A 16,320-nucleotide genomic window follows, 5' to 3' on the forward strand; every position below is an offset into this window, starting at 1 on the left:
AACGCAAATGTTTGTACAGTATATTTTATTATCACAATTCAGTATGTCCCATCAAAGCTATCTCATTGGGATATAAGACGGTAGTGTTTTATTGTGAGGTTATTCATCAATCACCAGAAGACTAAAGACTATCTGATTCACTTTCATTAAGACACAACATGGCCCCTGAAAACCTTTAACTGTCACATTCAGCGTAGGTCTTCTACATGTGGCGAGGGAAGAAATGAAAATATTATCCATATTAGTTTGATTAAAGAATTAAAGATCTATCAATCACACCTTGAAAATGTCCTTAAAACCATTATGTTCACATGAGTGTCAAACTCAGGTGCACTACACCACACTGACATACAGTACCAGCACTGCAGCAGAGCTAGGATAGCACCACCAGTCATACACTGCATACTTAAACTAGGCTATGTTAAATTTGTTACTTTAATGATTACATCTAAATGACAATTGGGGGTCACATGAAAAAAATCCCAAGGTTAGAGGTTGAGAGAAAGTGAGGAGAATGAGACACGGTAGTGGAAATTGGCATTAAAACAGAGGTGAATACATTTATAGTTTGGATGTTTATTAGGTTTTTAGACCAGTGGTTAAGATCTAGACTTTATGTATTTGTGAATATGAATGTAATCTGGCAGAGGAGCCTTACTCAAAATCAAAGAGTTTGACAGCTGATTAGCTATAGCCTACTATGTACTGACGGGTAGCATTAGCTACTGTACCGTAAGAAAACTAAACTAACAAAAAGCTATCTTTTTACTCAGTTAAACTAGAGGCTATAGTTAAGAGCTTAATTTACCGAAAGAGGATGATTCAAATATTTGGATAGTGGGGCTGACAGTTTTTTGCTCTTAATTGAGTGAAGCGGCCACATCTGTCAGACCACTACGGCCACGGGGAACCAAACAGGCCTGCGACGTTGATTTATGAATTTTGAACCAGTCAAGTTGGCTATTATTGGTTAAAGGTACAACATTTACTCTTAAGTTGTGAAAGCCAGTGTATTGAATATCAAGGTGATAACATACCTTTTCAACTTATAAACAGCTATACTATTTTCCGTATAGGCATAGGAGTCATAATATAAGGCTACCTGGGCCTATACTCCATACTACTGATAATAAGGGAACCCTTAAATAGATAGAAAGAACAAGAATCCAGGGCTTGGCCATGTTAGAGAAGTTCAGTGGTCAGGGCTCTACAATACAACCGCAACCTCTTTTTTAACCTCACTCCTTACAGAGGACACAGAGACAAGAGTTGTGCTAGGGCAGATACATACAGTAGTCTGCCAAAGGTTTCAGTCATAGTCACAGTTTTGGATGGATCTGGATGGTTTCTGGTTGGTACAGCTTGATCAGCTTCAGTGGTAGACATGTGCTCTGCCATCCCAGACGTTGTGTTTCACAGGAGTCATCTCTCGTGTCACACTACGTGTCAATTCATGAACTCCACTAGTTCATTCACTAGGCTTTTTTCTTGTAACTAGTATTTTTTACTAGTCACCGAACCCTGAGCGCTGGCGCCCTCCTCCTTGGCACCTGCTGTGTTGACAGAGCCCAGGGTGAGGATAAGGTTGTCCAGTCCCAACAGGTAGCCATCTTCACGGTTGCCTTCCTGCCAGGGAACATGGTGGTTGAGCGTGTGGCCCTCTGGTAGCGCCGTGGTCTTGCCGAAGTCAATAAGCCACACCTGAGCTCGTTCAGTGTGGTCGTGGATAAAGAGTAAAGAACTGCCAATGACCTTGGAGATGGGCAGAGTTGAACGATTGTTATTGTTGTTATAAATAAAGACATTCTCGAGACGTGTATTGTATTTTATTATACCTATTGTATCTTTGACAACAGACTTCAAGTCAGCCATTTCCTCACCTCATGTTGTTTAAAGAACTCAGATGTCTTGAGAGCTTGCTGAATCTCAGTCAGTCTGCTTAAATATGTGTCCTGTAGAATATTGATATGGAACATGCTGGACGTCATATATTTTAGAGATAGAGACAGTACATAAACTTCTAGATCTATTTTGCATACACTTGAACTTATCAGTTAACACATGCTCATGTTACTGTAATGATGCGTGTACAGTTCTGTGTACCTTGAAAAACAGCTAATTGAATTATTGACAGGTGATCTTAGTTTGCTCATCCAGACCAAACATTTACCAGTTTGTTTTAGATTTGACTATTTGGAAAACTGTTTGTCTAGAGCCTGTCTTAGGTGGCACATGCTAATGAAGCCGACAGATCCCGTATGTGTGTGTGTGTTTTAGAGACAGCATATGTGAGGCTGCAGACGTACACTGATGTGTGTGTTGTCTCCCACAAATTCCCTGAAGACCTTGGTGACGTCCTCCGAAGTCCGCGTCTTTTTGAAGGTGGTGCAGCATGTCCCATCAGCTTTCTGTGAGGGCAAAAAGAAACAACTCAGTGTGTGTGCGTGTTTGTGTGCGTGTGTGTGTGTAAGCTTACAGTATGTGGTCCAGCCTACCTTGATACCCTCTATCCTGAAGCCCAGAGTGTGTGTGGAGCTGAGAGTCTCTCTCCACTGCATGTAGCGGGGCTTGGTGACTGCCCTCTGCTGGGCTTCCTGAGAAGTTGGGGCCTCTGGGTCCACCTCCAGCATCTTCTCATACAGGTCCCTCCGTAGCTTGGGGCGCTCCCGCGCTCGCACCAACTCATCCTCCAGGTACGTCCTGGACAGGGAGCGGACAGAGAGACAGAGAGAGAGAGAGACAGAGAGAGACAGAGAGAGACAGAGAGAGACAGAGAGAGATGGTAGTGAAGACAGGCAGAGGTAGAGGGAATGTAGATATGGAGCAACCTTAAACTGTAGGTATACAGTACAGTATGGGTTAGTATCTTATAATGTATTACGGTACATATATATACATTATAGACTTGAGAAGTGACAGAAGAAAGTCCTGTGAGTGTAGTATGGAGCACACAACACGGCAGAGAACGCTGCTGTTCTGTTTGAGTGTCTGTTTGAGTGTGAGAGAAGTCAGTTCACTCTTTCACTGAACTTCCGCTCTGAAAAAGAAGGAAGCACAGAGGAGACTCCGGGGGACACAGCTTGTGTTTGAGTGTGTGAGTGTGTGAGTGTGTGAGTGTGTGTGTGTGTGTGTGTGTGTGTGTGTGTGTGTGTGTGCAGACGTGCATGCATATGCATGCATACATTTGTGCGTGTTTGTGGGATTGTGTGAACGATGTGGAATCCAGATGTGTGTGCAGTGTGAAGTGTTTTTCTTTTTTGCTTTGTGGTCGTTTTCTTTTCTTTTTTTATCTAAGGGGAGCCTCCAGGGACGCCCTATGACTGCACTCATTTGCTTGCTTGTGATTGTGTGTGTAAGTGTTTGTGTGTGTGTTTGTGCGCGCGTGCTTGTGTGGTTCAGCACAGGAAACCTGCGGCTCAGTACATTGTGTGTTTGTATTCACGTATCATAGATCTATAACAACAGGTGCTCGCAAACAGCAGCTAATACTCTGCATGTTCAGACAGTTACCTTATTAAAGCAAACATTCCCTGTGTTATTTAGTAGTCAACTATCTGTTACTACTGTTGTCACACTGTTTGGTGTGTGGCTTACATAATTTTGATAGGAAACACAGTAGTTATGTGTAATAAAATTTGATAAAGATGACCTTTGAACTTAAAGAAATAGTGTGATGTCTGGATCTGATTAATCAGTCTGGTCACTGTTATTATAGGATTATTTCAGGGATCACGTCATCATACATATTCTTTTAACTGTATCCACATGCATTTAGCTGAGTGCATGGAAGATACGCTATATAATATAACATATATCACTTTGCAGTTTCATTCCAAATTAAGTTTTAACGAGTTGCAATCATCGTCTTTCTAAACTCTGTGTGTCTCTCTCATTGGCATCCTACCTCACTCCTATCTTGCAGTCCATGACGCTGGGCAGGTCGAAGGAGGCCAGCAGGTCGGTCATGTGAAGGAAGGTCTCTCCGTCTTTCATCACCACCCCGCGGTACCCTGGTACAAATGCCTGCAGCACGTCACCACGGAGACGCTCAAAACACAGCTTCTCGTTCTCCGAGAACTTCTTCAGAATGGTGCCGTCGTCGCCAGCCTTGAAACTTCCTGGAGTAGACAAACAAGATCAATTTAATGGGAGTGTTTATGCTATTGATTGCAAACAGTCTGGGACAATCAAGCAGGATGTTTGTGCACGTGTGTTTTATTACCTTTATGTCCAGCTAGCTGCACCCAGGACAGTCGTTTCCTCTGGGAGGCCACTAAGGGCCATTGAACGATGGTCTTTATCTTCCACCATGGTCGGCTGTGCTGAGAAACATGGAGGCCAACAAAAGCGAATATGAACCCCACATCCAGTAGCATCCAGCATAATATCATACACAGGAGGACACAGTTCTCTGACTATTCATCATATAGACTCTAAGGGATTAGGAAAATACTGACATATTTTAATTCGGTCCCATCCATCTCTGGGGTTCTTCAGTTTTAATCTGATGTGTTAGTGATCATGTCTCAGGAGAAACCTCTGTGTTCTTTCCACACTCACTCAACATTTGACTAAATCCCAGTCTTTTGATATCCTTTGAAATCTCCGTATCCCTACGGTACCCTCCTGAATGACCAATGTAGCCACTTACACACCATGCTGTCAGCAACATGTGTTTTTTACACACGTACACGTACACACACACGTACACGTACACACACACAACTGAAAACATGTTTTTTTCACAGACAGAAAAAAAGCACTGAACACCTGCTAAAGAAAAGTACGAAAAGAGTACTTCATCCCTCTCTCATGTACAGGAAAAAGACCGTTACCACGCCAACAAGGCTTCAGTCAGTGGCAAGCAACATGGCCATTTTTAAGTCAGTTTTACCTCTGCTGTCTAATCTGCAACTGAGTATGCATAGGAAACAAAGGAGGCTTATTGCTGTGATTAGCCTAAAACAGGAAGTTGAACCTGTTGCCCAGTGCACTGTATTGAATACTAATTCCAAACACACACGTAAAAACATACATCACAAACAATACATTTGACAATAACACACAAAACAATAACACTATCACATGCACACTGACTTAACGGTGAAATTCTAAACAAATACCAGATAGCATTGAAAGGCTAGGCGATATGCTCCACTTGCTGCTGTTCACTCGTGGCACCACTAGCCTCCTTTGTGGGTGTCGCTTCCTTACAGGCCTATAAACAATCTCTCTCTCGCTCTCTCTAAAATACAAAACCATTAACATCATCATCAACATGTTTGAAAAAATTGAGAGTCAAATGTAGAAAAACTGAAACATCTCCATAGACAAAGCTCAAGCTTCACCCCAGGAACAAAAAAACACTTCATTCCTACGGTACCCCAGTTTCAACACAGAAACGTTGTCCTTTGTACTTATTGTTGACATTACACATGACTTTGAAAGAGAGCATGCATCAGCCACACCTCTCCTACACTACGACAAGATTGGATACAGCACTACAACACCTAATTAACAAACATCTAATAGAGCAGTGCAACACCTCACTAACCAATTTGTATCAAAAACAGCAGTAAAACACATCATTCTTGTGCCAATAATGATTGCTCTGAAAATGTATATTAGTGCTGTAAAATAACTTTAGTAAAAAATGTACAAAAATAAATTCAAGTGAGTCCTGCCCCAAATCCTTATTTGTGTGTACACACTCACTCAGGCCTAAGACTCAGCCCTTGACAAATATTGAACACATTTACTGTACACAACCACCACAGTCAAACAAAGTATGTTGAACTTGCATTTTACACTTATGTAAAAATTGATGTGTGCATTGTTCCATCTATCCCTGTCCACATGCACTGTCATGGGAACACTTTCCTTTCCTGTAAGTGTAATTTGTTGAACAAAAAACTGGACAGCAACAGCCTCAAAGAAAAAACAGCCTGTGGTACTTGAACTTTACCAGCCTATAATTACATAACAGTCACACTGCCCGGAATAGGATACTGACAATAATATGATTCACCCAAGCAGTTTGCTTCTCTCTCTATGGAACTATGGAAGCCGAACAGATAATGGATTCTAAACGGATCTGTTAGTGTGATGGTACATAAGTCTAATGGTCTCCCGAAGAGATGGAATGTCATAATGCTTAAGTGATTGTGGAAGCTCTATAGATGGAGGGGTTCTAAGGTCTGCCATCCTTAGAAGTGTCTGTCTAGACACAAGAAACACTGAGAGCTTTGACACTCCCTATCTCAGTGACACCCAAGTGTGCCACTGCTCAATTTCTCACATTCAATGAATTCATCATCACTTTATTACACATGCATGGGTTTATCAGATTGCTTGTTAGATGACATAATGTGTTATTTATTTCTGTATTCATCTTGATCATTATTAAACATGTTTGGTATTAATGCAGTAGGCTATGTTCAGTTAGGTTAGTTAGAGTTAGGCATGAAAACCTTTAATATAGTGGGTCATTGTGACAGTACAGAATCAGGATTTAAAACTGAAATATCATTGTGGTTTCAAAGGGCATGAGGGTGGTGCGTGGGTTGCTTTCTGTGTGTGGGCTGATTGTGCATGACCAGTGCCTGAAAATGTCAGACCCCACATGCCATGTTTTCCATTTCCTTTAACGCTATTTCTACATGGCTAACAGTCAAAGGCAAGAATGAGGTTTCAGGTTTTGATAGCACGATAACCTTGAATTTAATGGGTCATTGCGACCATACGGAATCAGAAATGTAACTATCTTTGTGGTTTTAAGGGGCATGGTGCAGGTTTTGTGCACACCACGCTCATTTGCTACTTTCTCCATTTGAGCTTAAAAAGTATTAGACTCCACAAGGCACTTCCTTTTACTCTATTACTGGGTGGCTAACACAGTCAGTAAAGAAGAGGGGGAGGTTTAAGGAGAGTTTAGCTTCCACAGGGCCTCTGTATTGACCCTGAGAGCTGAAGGAGAGAGGGCAGGCAGACCGCTGAACACAGAGTGAAGGAACTGGAGTGTGTACACTGCAGCCCGGCCTGCCTGGCCATGTGTGTTCAGTCTGTTTAAAGGAAACTGACAGCAGCAGACCTTCTATGGAGGTAGCTGAGAGGAGAAGTAGGATTAGAGAAAGGCAGGCCTGCTTCAAACAATTACACTTGAATGTGACTTGAAGCAGGATGTGATGATGGACTGGAAGAAGACAAAGACTATATTGACATGTATCAGACATCACATGCATCACTCTGTGATGTGCCTTAAAGTGATAGTATGTTTTATTATTACCATCAACATGGTAGGTGCTTAAAAGCGGTTTAACAAGTGTCTTACCAATTGTATGTTCTGTGTGTGTGTGTGTGTATTGGCTATTATGCTGTAAGCGCCTGATGCCCCCTCAAGAACTAACTAAGAAACGTTAAATTTGTAAAGACATTTTCCAGGTCCTCACAAGTTCAAGTGCTATTTCTAGCGGGGGGATGGGGGGGGTCAAATAACTTTAACATTAGGGGTTAGTGGCAGGGATAGTTAGGGTTAGTGGCTAAGGTTAGGGTTCAGGTTAGGTTTTTGGGTTAAGGTTAAGTTTAGGGTTAGGGGTTTTGGAAAATGCAAGTGTGAATCCCCACAAGAAACTTGTGTGTGCGTTCTATTTTTGTGGGGGTTTCGAACATGAATACAATTAATTCATGAGTTTTTTGAACAAATTAGTTTTGTATGTTTATGTAAACATTAGATCTTGGTTTTACTTCCACATCAATCACAGCTGGAGTAAAACGCATACCCCGCTTGATAAGAGAATCTTGATCTACAGAATCCTACTGTAGATCACGCCTCCAGTGTATGTAATTGTTACTAAGATATAGAACGTTTAAGCCAATGTGAAACGTTCTAGAACGGTCAACAGCTTAATGTTCTGATTCCGAACATCCAATGAATACGTGGAAATCAACAGTAACATAACTGGCCTGGCTACTCTGGTTTCCTCTAGATATGCATCTCTTAAGGAGAGCTATGCATGTCTGAAGATTACCACACAAGAGGAAATGACCTTTTAAATATCTCACATGATCACAAACAAGGCAGAGCGTCCAAACAGCAGCTAAATCTGCCTAATGCTCAGTGTTCACACATCATGAGTAATTAGAAACACAGAAATCTGCTGGTTATCTCCTCAATGTTTTCATTTTGTGCTACTGCCTGATCATGGATTTCATAATTTCTTGTCTTTTAAATTAAACAAAGGCCATGTCAGACCACACTGTGTTATATTCATTACTGTGTGAGCCATTGTACATATCAGAGATTAAACAGAGGGCTGTTTAGACTTGTGCCTGGTGAGTCAGATGTCTAAGGGTGTGGAAGCAGGACACTACAAGCTTATAAAGCATTCCCAGTGTTTTCTCCAACTACCCATCACGCTCTGAGGAGTAGGAAGGGATTGGTGCTAATAATCAAGTATTCCTCTGTAAGAATCAAGCAAGTCCACCAAAGCAGTCTTAATATGTCAGTACTGTACTTTGACAATTTCACCATACAGTCAGTCTGCAGTAAAGAGGCTCTTCGTGCTACAGCTCTTCCACTGTTGATTCTCAGTGAACCACTGAAGCACATCTCAACAGGCTTCATGAAATCGTTGTTCTTAATAATAACTTTTAACTATTTACTCCACAAAATGACTTATGGTCTGCATCTTTTCTCAAGGTTTTGCAACAAAGTTAATATAATAATATCATAGAATTATATTTGTATACAAACTAGTTTTAAAATAGACATATAATAAGTTGAACATGAACACAATACCTCAACATCGAAAACATGAATAAAAGGAGCAACAGGTGTATTATTTCAGCAACTTGATTTATTTGTTGATGTCCGGTCTGACCGTATACATCTTTACTAACTGGAGATAATTATCGCAGAATACAGTCTACTGTCTACATCATTATGAAGAACTGCAAAACTTGGTAGGCTGCAAGAGCTATACTCACTTCCCCCGTGTCCCCTAGGTGATCAAGCGTGATGATGCCTCTGCTCTTCGTCTCGTTGTCGCTTAGGACATCGTCCTCGGACTCCACCAGTGACGACCCTGTTGAGGAGATGGAGGAGTTGGACATCTTCCGTCGCAGCGGCCCGTCCACGTCCTCCCAGTCCTCTTGCTGCATCTCCCGGGAGCAACCACCTGCCTCCGGAGTGATAGTGACTTGCGGTACTCGGCGCACTTCTATAATCGTCTCATCTTGTGCTGAGCTTAGAAAAGGTAGCTCTGCCGATGGGCCGACCACTTGATCCGCCATCTGAGAGAGTTCATCGCAGATCTCTGTTGATCTGCGGCTGTTTTTGCGCTCGCAGTTGATCCCAGCCCCAGAAAGTCCAGCCTCCTTGGAGGTCTTTCGCCTCTCCTTCGGCATTTGGTTGTGGTGTGTAAACGTGCGACTTACAGCGCAACAGACTTGGATATTAGTCTACCCAAATAAATCAGTTGAAGCGCTCTCCCTCAAATATTGTCATTTCAAAAGTCTACAGTTGTATTTCTATTTTGTCGTACTAAGTCAAAGTAACCATAAGCTCTCCTATTCTGCCTAAGCATACTCCTTGAGTTGTACGAGAAAACGCCTCTGGCAATCATTCCTGGCCGCTATCAAAATGCTGACGGTAGATGTTGTATGGGGAAACCCTCTCCATGTGTGGCGCGCACATGCGTCAAACGCCTTTCACTATTTAATTACATCCGCATATGGCCCTCAACATGTCTTCCTGAGTAAAATCAACTGTTTTATTTGGACTTTTTGTCGAGTTACTTCCTTATTCAGTTTCAAACTTCTGCACTCTGACTAATCCCCAAACCTATCTGTGCGCGGCTGAGTTTACTTTTACAAATTATGCTTTTATATCGGCCAGAGGACTGTGGTCTTTTGTAAAACAGTATTCTAACGACATATAGGCCTACAATACATCAACTGTCAAAAGTGTTGAAGCCCTCACTCTTGTGCTATGAACATTTTTACAAAAGAGTGAACTTTTAAATACATTATGCCGCCAGCAACGTAATGATAGTGATAGATGATAATTACATTTCAGTTTAAATAATTTAAAAATAGAAATGTATGGACTATGCAAGACATGCAAACCAACAACAGCAGTGACTAGCCAACTAAAAGAGATGTTTCCACTCCATAACCACAGAGGGCGTCTTTCGATTGTTAAACCAGGCCAGACCCTGGCCTACTCCCAGTCCTTACAGAAGGTGGCGATGATTCAATATATAAACCTTGCAATCTGCCATCAACGTTAACCGAAGAAGCTGGCTAACAACGTTTGATAGTGGGTAGACCAAGCAAACTAGTACACTTGTGTAAGGGGGCGACCTTCTAGTTTGGATCTGTTTATCTTCTCCCTGTAGTAGGCTACTGCAGTAAACCAGCACAATGTTTGCTGTCAGGAGTGCATTGCGCCTCGGCTTCAGAATAGCTGCGCCCGCGGTGACAAGACGAGGATGCGCTTCATCAGCTATCCCTGTGGACGACATTGTCAACGGTCTTACAGAAGAACAGATTCAGGTAGCTAGCTAGTAACTAGCGTTAGCTCCATACAGTACCCCAGCAAGCAGGGGAAAGTTCATTGGATTCACTAGGTCGAAGTATATTATGTTTTTAGTGATAAACCCTCATGCAATATGCTACAAATGTCAGCTGTATCTTTTGGAAAGGGGATGTTCAATATTAAGTAAGTTGTCAAGGGAAGCATACTTTTAAATCCCACTCACAGTTATGACCATGATGTAACTGAGGCTAGCAAGTCTACCTAGAGCTGCCATGGCTAGTCGAGCTAACTACGCAGCTTGTCTTAACACAGCCAGAAGTTAGCTAGCTCTATATATCAGTATGATGTCAGAGCGAGCATTTTACTAGCTGGTTTATAGCTGTTTTTACATGTATACTGCTGTCTGGAAAGATCTTTGGTAACGGATACAGACGAGAAGGTATGACATCTGTCGATAGAACAGTTCCAGACAAACATTGACAAGCATGGCCACACGAAAATAATGGAATGGACAGGATGGAGAGCAGTTGCAGATTAATTGAAGGAATACGGGTTAAATGGGGTCAGGTCCCACATAACATCCTGCCGAGATTGGAGGAGGGTGGTTGCTTTCTGCAGTCTTGTGATTGGTAAACGTTTATGTGACGCGTCTATCTACTAACTGCAATACAATCTAGCATTAATATACACAAGCTCCAATGTCGTTTGTCCCAGTAACTGGGTAGTAGAAGACCACAAACATAAGTTTAATGGATCTCCTTTTGAGACTACGTGTATGGATCATGTTGTCCATTCCTTCCTTGTGCAGCTCCGAGAGCTGGTGAGGAAGTTCTGTCAAGAGAAGATTGCACCTATAGCAGACGAGGTTGATAAGAGCAATGAATTTCCAGGCATGCGAGTAAGTTGATAATGATGCTGGGCTGAACCTGGAATACAAATATGAATCCTAAATGTAACATGTCTGGATAGTTTTTCTTTAAATACTTGATTTAGGTGTTTAAACATTAGCAACTTCATGTTGATGTCAACTCCAGAATGTATTGTGCTCTATGCCGAGGCCCAAGTCGACACTGAGCTTATTTCTCTGCAGACCTTCTGGAGGGAGATGGGTGAACTTGGACTCCTTGGAATCACTGCCCCTAGTGAGAAATCCTACTTTATGGGCTACAGCTATTTCTTTCTTTCCTCAGTAGTTACCATGCTTATCTAGAAGTTGTTTAAGAAATGGTCATTAGATTTTTAAAGATATTATACATAATGTGTTCAAGATTCTGATAGTAGTTTGTTCTCTTGAAGTGGAACTTGGCGGGACAGGGTTGGGCTATCTGGAACATGTGATTGTGTTGGAGGAGATTTCTCGTGTGTCAGCAGCTATTGCCCTCAGCTATGGAGCACACTCAAACCTGTGTGTCAATCAGATGGTGCGCCATGGCAACCAGAAACAGAAGGAGAAGTACATGCCCAAGGTAGGACAGTGGAATTCATAGCACGCATTCCAGTCCACCTAATTAATTGTGACTTTGATTAGCCAATTCAATTAAGGGAAAAAGTCTTATTTATAACTCGAGTGAATTGAACCTGGACAAATGACTTATGCTATGTAGAGTCTCAGTATTTCCTAATGCGTTAATCAGGTCTTCACAGTACAGTGTCCATTTGCACGTGTGTTGTCATGATTCTGTTCTTATGACAGATTTTGTATCCTGTGTTGTCACCCTGCAGCTTATGACGGGAGAGCATGTAGGAGCACTGGCAATGAGCGAGACCAATGCTGGCTCTGACGTGGTCAGCATGAAGCTGAGGGCCAAAAAGGAAGGTGAGGGGGCCTCCATTAATCCTAATTGATAGCCCTCTTCCTCTGCACCTCCTCCTTGCTTTAAGTGTTGACTAAACTGCCCACAAGCCTCAGAACATTTAGGAACTTTCAGGTCTATTGGGACAAAATAACATTGTGGTGCTGAATAGTAGTTTTCTAGTATTCAGGTTGTTAAAGATGTTTGAAGGAAAAACATCTTTACTTAGTCTTTACTCAGCACATATGGCCTACATGGTTGGGAACCCACCCCCTAAAATCCTATTTAACCTACTGCTGATTCCATCTGTGTTTTTCTATTTGTACAGGGGATCACTATGTACTAAATGGAAACAAGTTCTGGATCACCAATGGGCCAGACGCAGACGTTCTGATTGTATATGCCAAGACAGAACCTGAGGCTGTAGCCAGAGGAATCACAGCGTTCATTGTAGAGAAGGCAGGTGTTGTTTAAAGTCCCTGCTTAGACTCTAGAAAGCCTTTTCTCCTTTTAGAATTTAAGTCCTGTGCTAAAGCTGTGTGTGTTTCCTCCAGGGTATGCCAGGGTTTAGCACAGCCCAGAAGCTGGACAAGCTGGGTATGAGGGGCTCCAACACTTGTGAACTGGTTTTTGAAGACTGTAAGATCCCAGGTATGTGTGTTTTTTTTTGTTTTGTCTGTGTTCATATTTCCGTTGTTCTGTATAACAGTTTAATGTCCCCTCTCTTCAGAGGAGAACGTTCTCGGCCCTCTGAACAAGGGTGTTTATGTGATGATGAGTGGGCTGGACCTGGAGAGATTGGTGCTAGCAGCGGGACCTATCGGGTAACTCAGACATTCATAACCTCTCTGGGCTTCTCAAATTCATAGACTTTAGGTTAGACTAGAGATTTTAGACTATTGGTTATCAATAGAGACCCGAAATGTAAACTTTGTGTGTGTCTACTGACATGGGTATTTTCATCGTAACGGTCTGTGTGCAGCATTATGCAGGCGGTGCTGGACTTTTCCATACCCTACCTGCATGTGAGAGAAGCCTTCGGGCAGAAAATTGGACATTTCCAGGTGAATTAAATAAACTGTAGTTAGTTTCAGTTGATTTTAATTCTTAACCCTTGTGCTGCCTTCGGGTCACATGACCCAAAGGTTCATAACGAACCATCGTTGTGTTTACCCAATTTTACCCAATACACAAACAAATAAAATTGGCTCACAATGACTCTGACTATTGAGTTGATGTCATGTGTTCCAACTGTCTTTCCTCTCCTTCGCCACCAGTTAATGCAGGGCAAGATGGCAGACATGTATACACGGCTTAGTGCTTGTCGACAGTATGTCTACAATGTGGCTCGAGCCTGTGACAAAGGACACGCCAGCGCTATGGTAAATCTTCTCCCCAGACCAGTCCAGATGGAATAAATCATTATTGATGTGTATCCAACTGGCTTTCACACACACAATCTTTTATAAAGGACACTGATTCTGCATGCTTTTAGTCTTGCCCTGTACTTCTCCTCTGACCAGGTGTTTGTTGCCTGTTGATCTGTTAATCGAACCCTGCTGTCATTGCAGGACTGTGCCGGGGTGATCCTCTACTGTGCTGAGAATGCCACTCAGGTGGCACTGGACGGTATTCAGTGTTTAGGTGAGTACCAAGCTCACCTGCTCTTACCAAGGAATACCCAGGGAAAACTGACTAGTGTCAGATTAATGTTTACCCTCTTTAGATCTACTTCAACTTTTAGCAATGTTTTGGTTTGGTTTTATCAGATTTGATTGTGTTTGTGGCCAGACTGTTTACTCGGTTTGTAAGGAGGTTTTCTCTATCCTCCTTTCCCTTGTTGTGTCTCCCTGCAGGTGGTAATGGCTATATCAACGACTACCCCATGGGCCGTTTCCTTCGGGATGCCAAGCTGTATGAGATAGGGGCAGGTACTAGCGAAGTGCGAAGACTCATCATTGGTCGCGCCTTCAATGCCATGTATAAGTAGACTGACATTGGCTGGATTGGTTGGCCCTGGAAGAACTCACAGACTGGCAAGACCTCTAGATACAGTACCCAGAGACAGACACACACAAACAAACACACACACACACCCAAAGGCCTTACATGCTTACTGCTGTGTTGATGGATGGGGCTGGGTTTCCTGAAATGTTCAAAGCACTAAGATGATATGATATCCACTGTCATCCTTTAAATGTTAATATCTGAGGCTGAGTATTGTCCATATCCTTATGGAGTTTAATGCACACCTGAAGGGTTCATTTCCTTATGCTTGAGAAGATCCTGCTGAGATGAACCTGAACCCCAGAGGTTGTGTTTGAAGGGCTATCTGAATTATTATAATATAACTAGTGAATATTAATAGAAAATATGGTGGAAAATATATGATAATTTCTTTGTGTCTGCGTTTTGTCAGTGTATTTTACTTTGCAGGGACATGTACCTGTTAATGGATGAATCCAGTAATATAAAGGTTTCTGATTGTAAATAATACTGCAGTCTGATCAGCCAGCTTATAACTGTAAAAAGAATAAATTCTAAAAGCTGCTTTTTGAAACACAGTGAATCCCTGTTCAGTTGTCATGTTCAAAATGTGTCTAAAAGAAGTAAGGACTAAATCTGTGATCATTGATATTTAAACACCCACTCTGAGATTCTGCCACTTCTGGTGTGTCTGGGTAAATCAGAGACAAAAATGTAGTACTTGGTCTGTTTCTGACTAATACAATTCATATTCTATAAAATCAGGTTTCTTTGATTTTAGAAGCAAATACTGAACCATTAAAACCATGGAAAACTGCCTTACAATGGATGGAAGTCCTTGAATCCCACACGTTTTAATCATTCAGAAATAGTTTTTTTTAACCTTGATGTATCTACGAAAGTTTGATTTATTTGTTGTGTAGAATAAAATGATTGCATTTTGTTTGTGTTGTGGATGCATTTGCTTTTTTAGAATATCCCTGAACACCTATCACTGTGTCATCACCTCTCACTATGTACAGTGTCACAAAATACATTTTTAATTTTATGCTGGTGCATATAGCCTGATATTGACCAGACCAATTTCAAGAGGTGTATTTTGATTTCCTGTGGGCTCAATGGGCACAAACCAAGAACCTCTGCATGCAGTTGGATAGAATTGGATAGATACAGAGCCCCCCAATCTCGGTTGTTTATGAAAATGCCTCAACAACACTCCTCCTACAGTCATTTTATTAAACTCGCCCCATATCAGATAAACAGTTGTGATTGGCCAGGCAGTTTCTATGCTGGGTTGGAAATCTGTTTGAATGGGGAGGTTGGCCAGACCTATCTTCCAGAGCAAATTAAACATGAGTTTACAGAGATTCATCTGGTTCCCTGTCTAGGTGAGATGAAATGGAGATGTGTTATAGAGCAGCATGCTCACTCATCTGCCAGTTTCCCTCTCTACCATCTCCCTCTTTCACTGAGCTCTTACACTTTTTCTTGCATGATTCCTCACTCCCTCCTTTTCTGTCCTGTTTCCTAGCACTCTCTGTCAGTGCACCCTTCTTTCACTCATGGACCTGCCCAGCCCAGGGTGTCCTTTGTTCCTGACTGCGAGCTGTAGTAGGAAAGTTCACAGGCAAGCTCACTATGCTGAACTCTGCTCCTCACACCAACTTCCTCCTGCAGACCTCATTTATAGACCATTGTGGACTGCAGAAGTCTGATGAATTCCCCTTTTTACTGTAGATGGTGCTATGAATAGGCACTAGGTGGGGAATGAACCATGCAGCATATCGGTCACGTCAATGAAAGCAGCTACCGGAAATCTATGTTTGGTCTGTGACATCTAGTTTTACAAGCAAGAAAAATATAAACCAGTGTTTTCCATGTCTTACTACACATCCATTGCACTTGTCCCAGTCCCAGTTCCACCTGTGGAGTCTGATCTCTGGCCAGTCAACTGATCAATAACTAAAAAGTTGCAGAATCAGTTATTCAGTACCAATATGCCTC

General features: G+C 42.1%; 2 protein-coding genes across 2 annotated transcripts; one reads left to right on the forward strand and one right to left on the reverse strand.

Annotated features, from left to right (window-relative positions):
- Positions 1-8: 8 nt before the first annotated feature.
- Positions 9-9,597, reverse strand: itpka (inositol-trisphosphate 3-kinase A). Its single transcript, XM_067243493.1, has 7 exons — positions 8,986-9,597; positions 4,223-4,322; positions 3,905-4,118; positions 2,496-2,700; positions 2,307-2,408; positions 1,881-1,952; positions 9-1,752 (listed from the first exon to the last, which is right to left on the reverse strand). The coding sequence occupies exons 1-7, from the start codon at positions 9,403-9,405 to the stop codon at positions 1,495-1,497; spliced, it is 1,371 nt and encodes a 456-aa protein (XP_067099594.1). The 5' UTR covers positions 9,406-9,597; the 3' UTR covers positions 9-1,494.
- A 711-nt stretch (positions 9,598-10,308) lies between these two features.
- Positions 10,309-15,259, forward strand: ivd (isovaleryl-CoA dehydrogenase). Its single transcript, XM_067243494.1, has 12 exons — positions 10,309-10,554; positions 11,346-11,435; positions 11,628-11,679; positions 11,834-12,003; positions 12,260-12,353; positions 12,659-12,789; positions 12,885-12,981; positions 13,061-13,154; positions 13,313-13,394; positions 13,608-13,712; positions 13,902-13,974; positions 14,187-15,259. Exons 1-12 carry the CDS (start codon positions 10,423-10,425, stop codon positions 14,318-14,320), a joined length of 1,254 nt encoding a protein of 417 aa, XP_067099595.1. The 5' UTR covers positions 10,309-10,422; the 3' UTR covers positions 14,321-15,259.
- Positions 15,260-16,320: the final 1,061 nt, after the last annotated feature.

The sequence above is a fragment of the Osmerus mordax genome, chromosome 9, assembly GCF_038355195.1.
Source record: "Osmerus mordax isolate fOsmMor3 chromosome 9, fOsmMor3.pri, whole genome shotgun sequence".
In the NCBI taxonomy this organism is placed as follows: domain Eukaryota; kingdom Metazoa; phylum Chordata; class Actinopteri; order Osmeriformes; family Osmeridae; genus Osmerus; species Osmerus mordax.

Coding starts and splice junctions, on each gene's coding strand:
- itpka (XM_067243493.1), bottom strand. CDS start 9,405: ATGCCGAAGGAGAGGCGAAAGACCTCCAAGGAGGCTGGACTTTCTGGG. Junction 4,119..4,222: donor GCAGCTAGCTGGACATAAAG/GTAATAAAACAC, acceptor TGTCTACTCCAG/GAAGTTTCAAGGCTGGCGAC. Junction 1,953..2,306: donor GAGACAACACACACATCAGT/GTACGTCTGCAG, acceptor AATATTCTACAG/GACACATATTTAAGCAGACT.
- ivd (XM_067243494.1), top strand. CDS start 10,423: ATGTTTGCTGTCAGGAGTGCATTGCGCCTCGGCTTCAGAATAGCTGCG. Junction 13,155..13,312: donor CTAGCAGCGGGACCTATCGG/GTAACTCAGACA, acceptor GTCTGTGTGCAG/CATTATGCAGGCGGTGCTGG. Junction 13,975..14,186: donor GGACGGTATTCAGTGTTTAG/GTGAGTACCAAG, acceptor GTCTCCCTGCAG/GTGGTAATGGCTATATCAAC.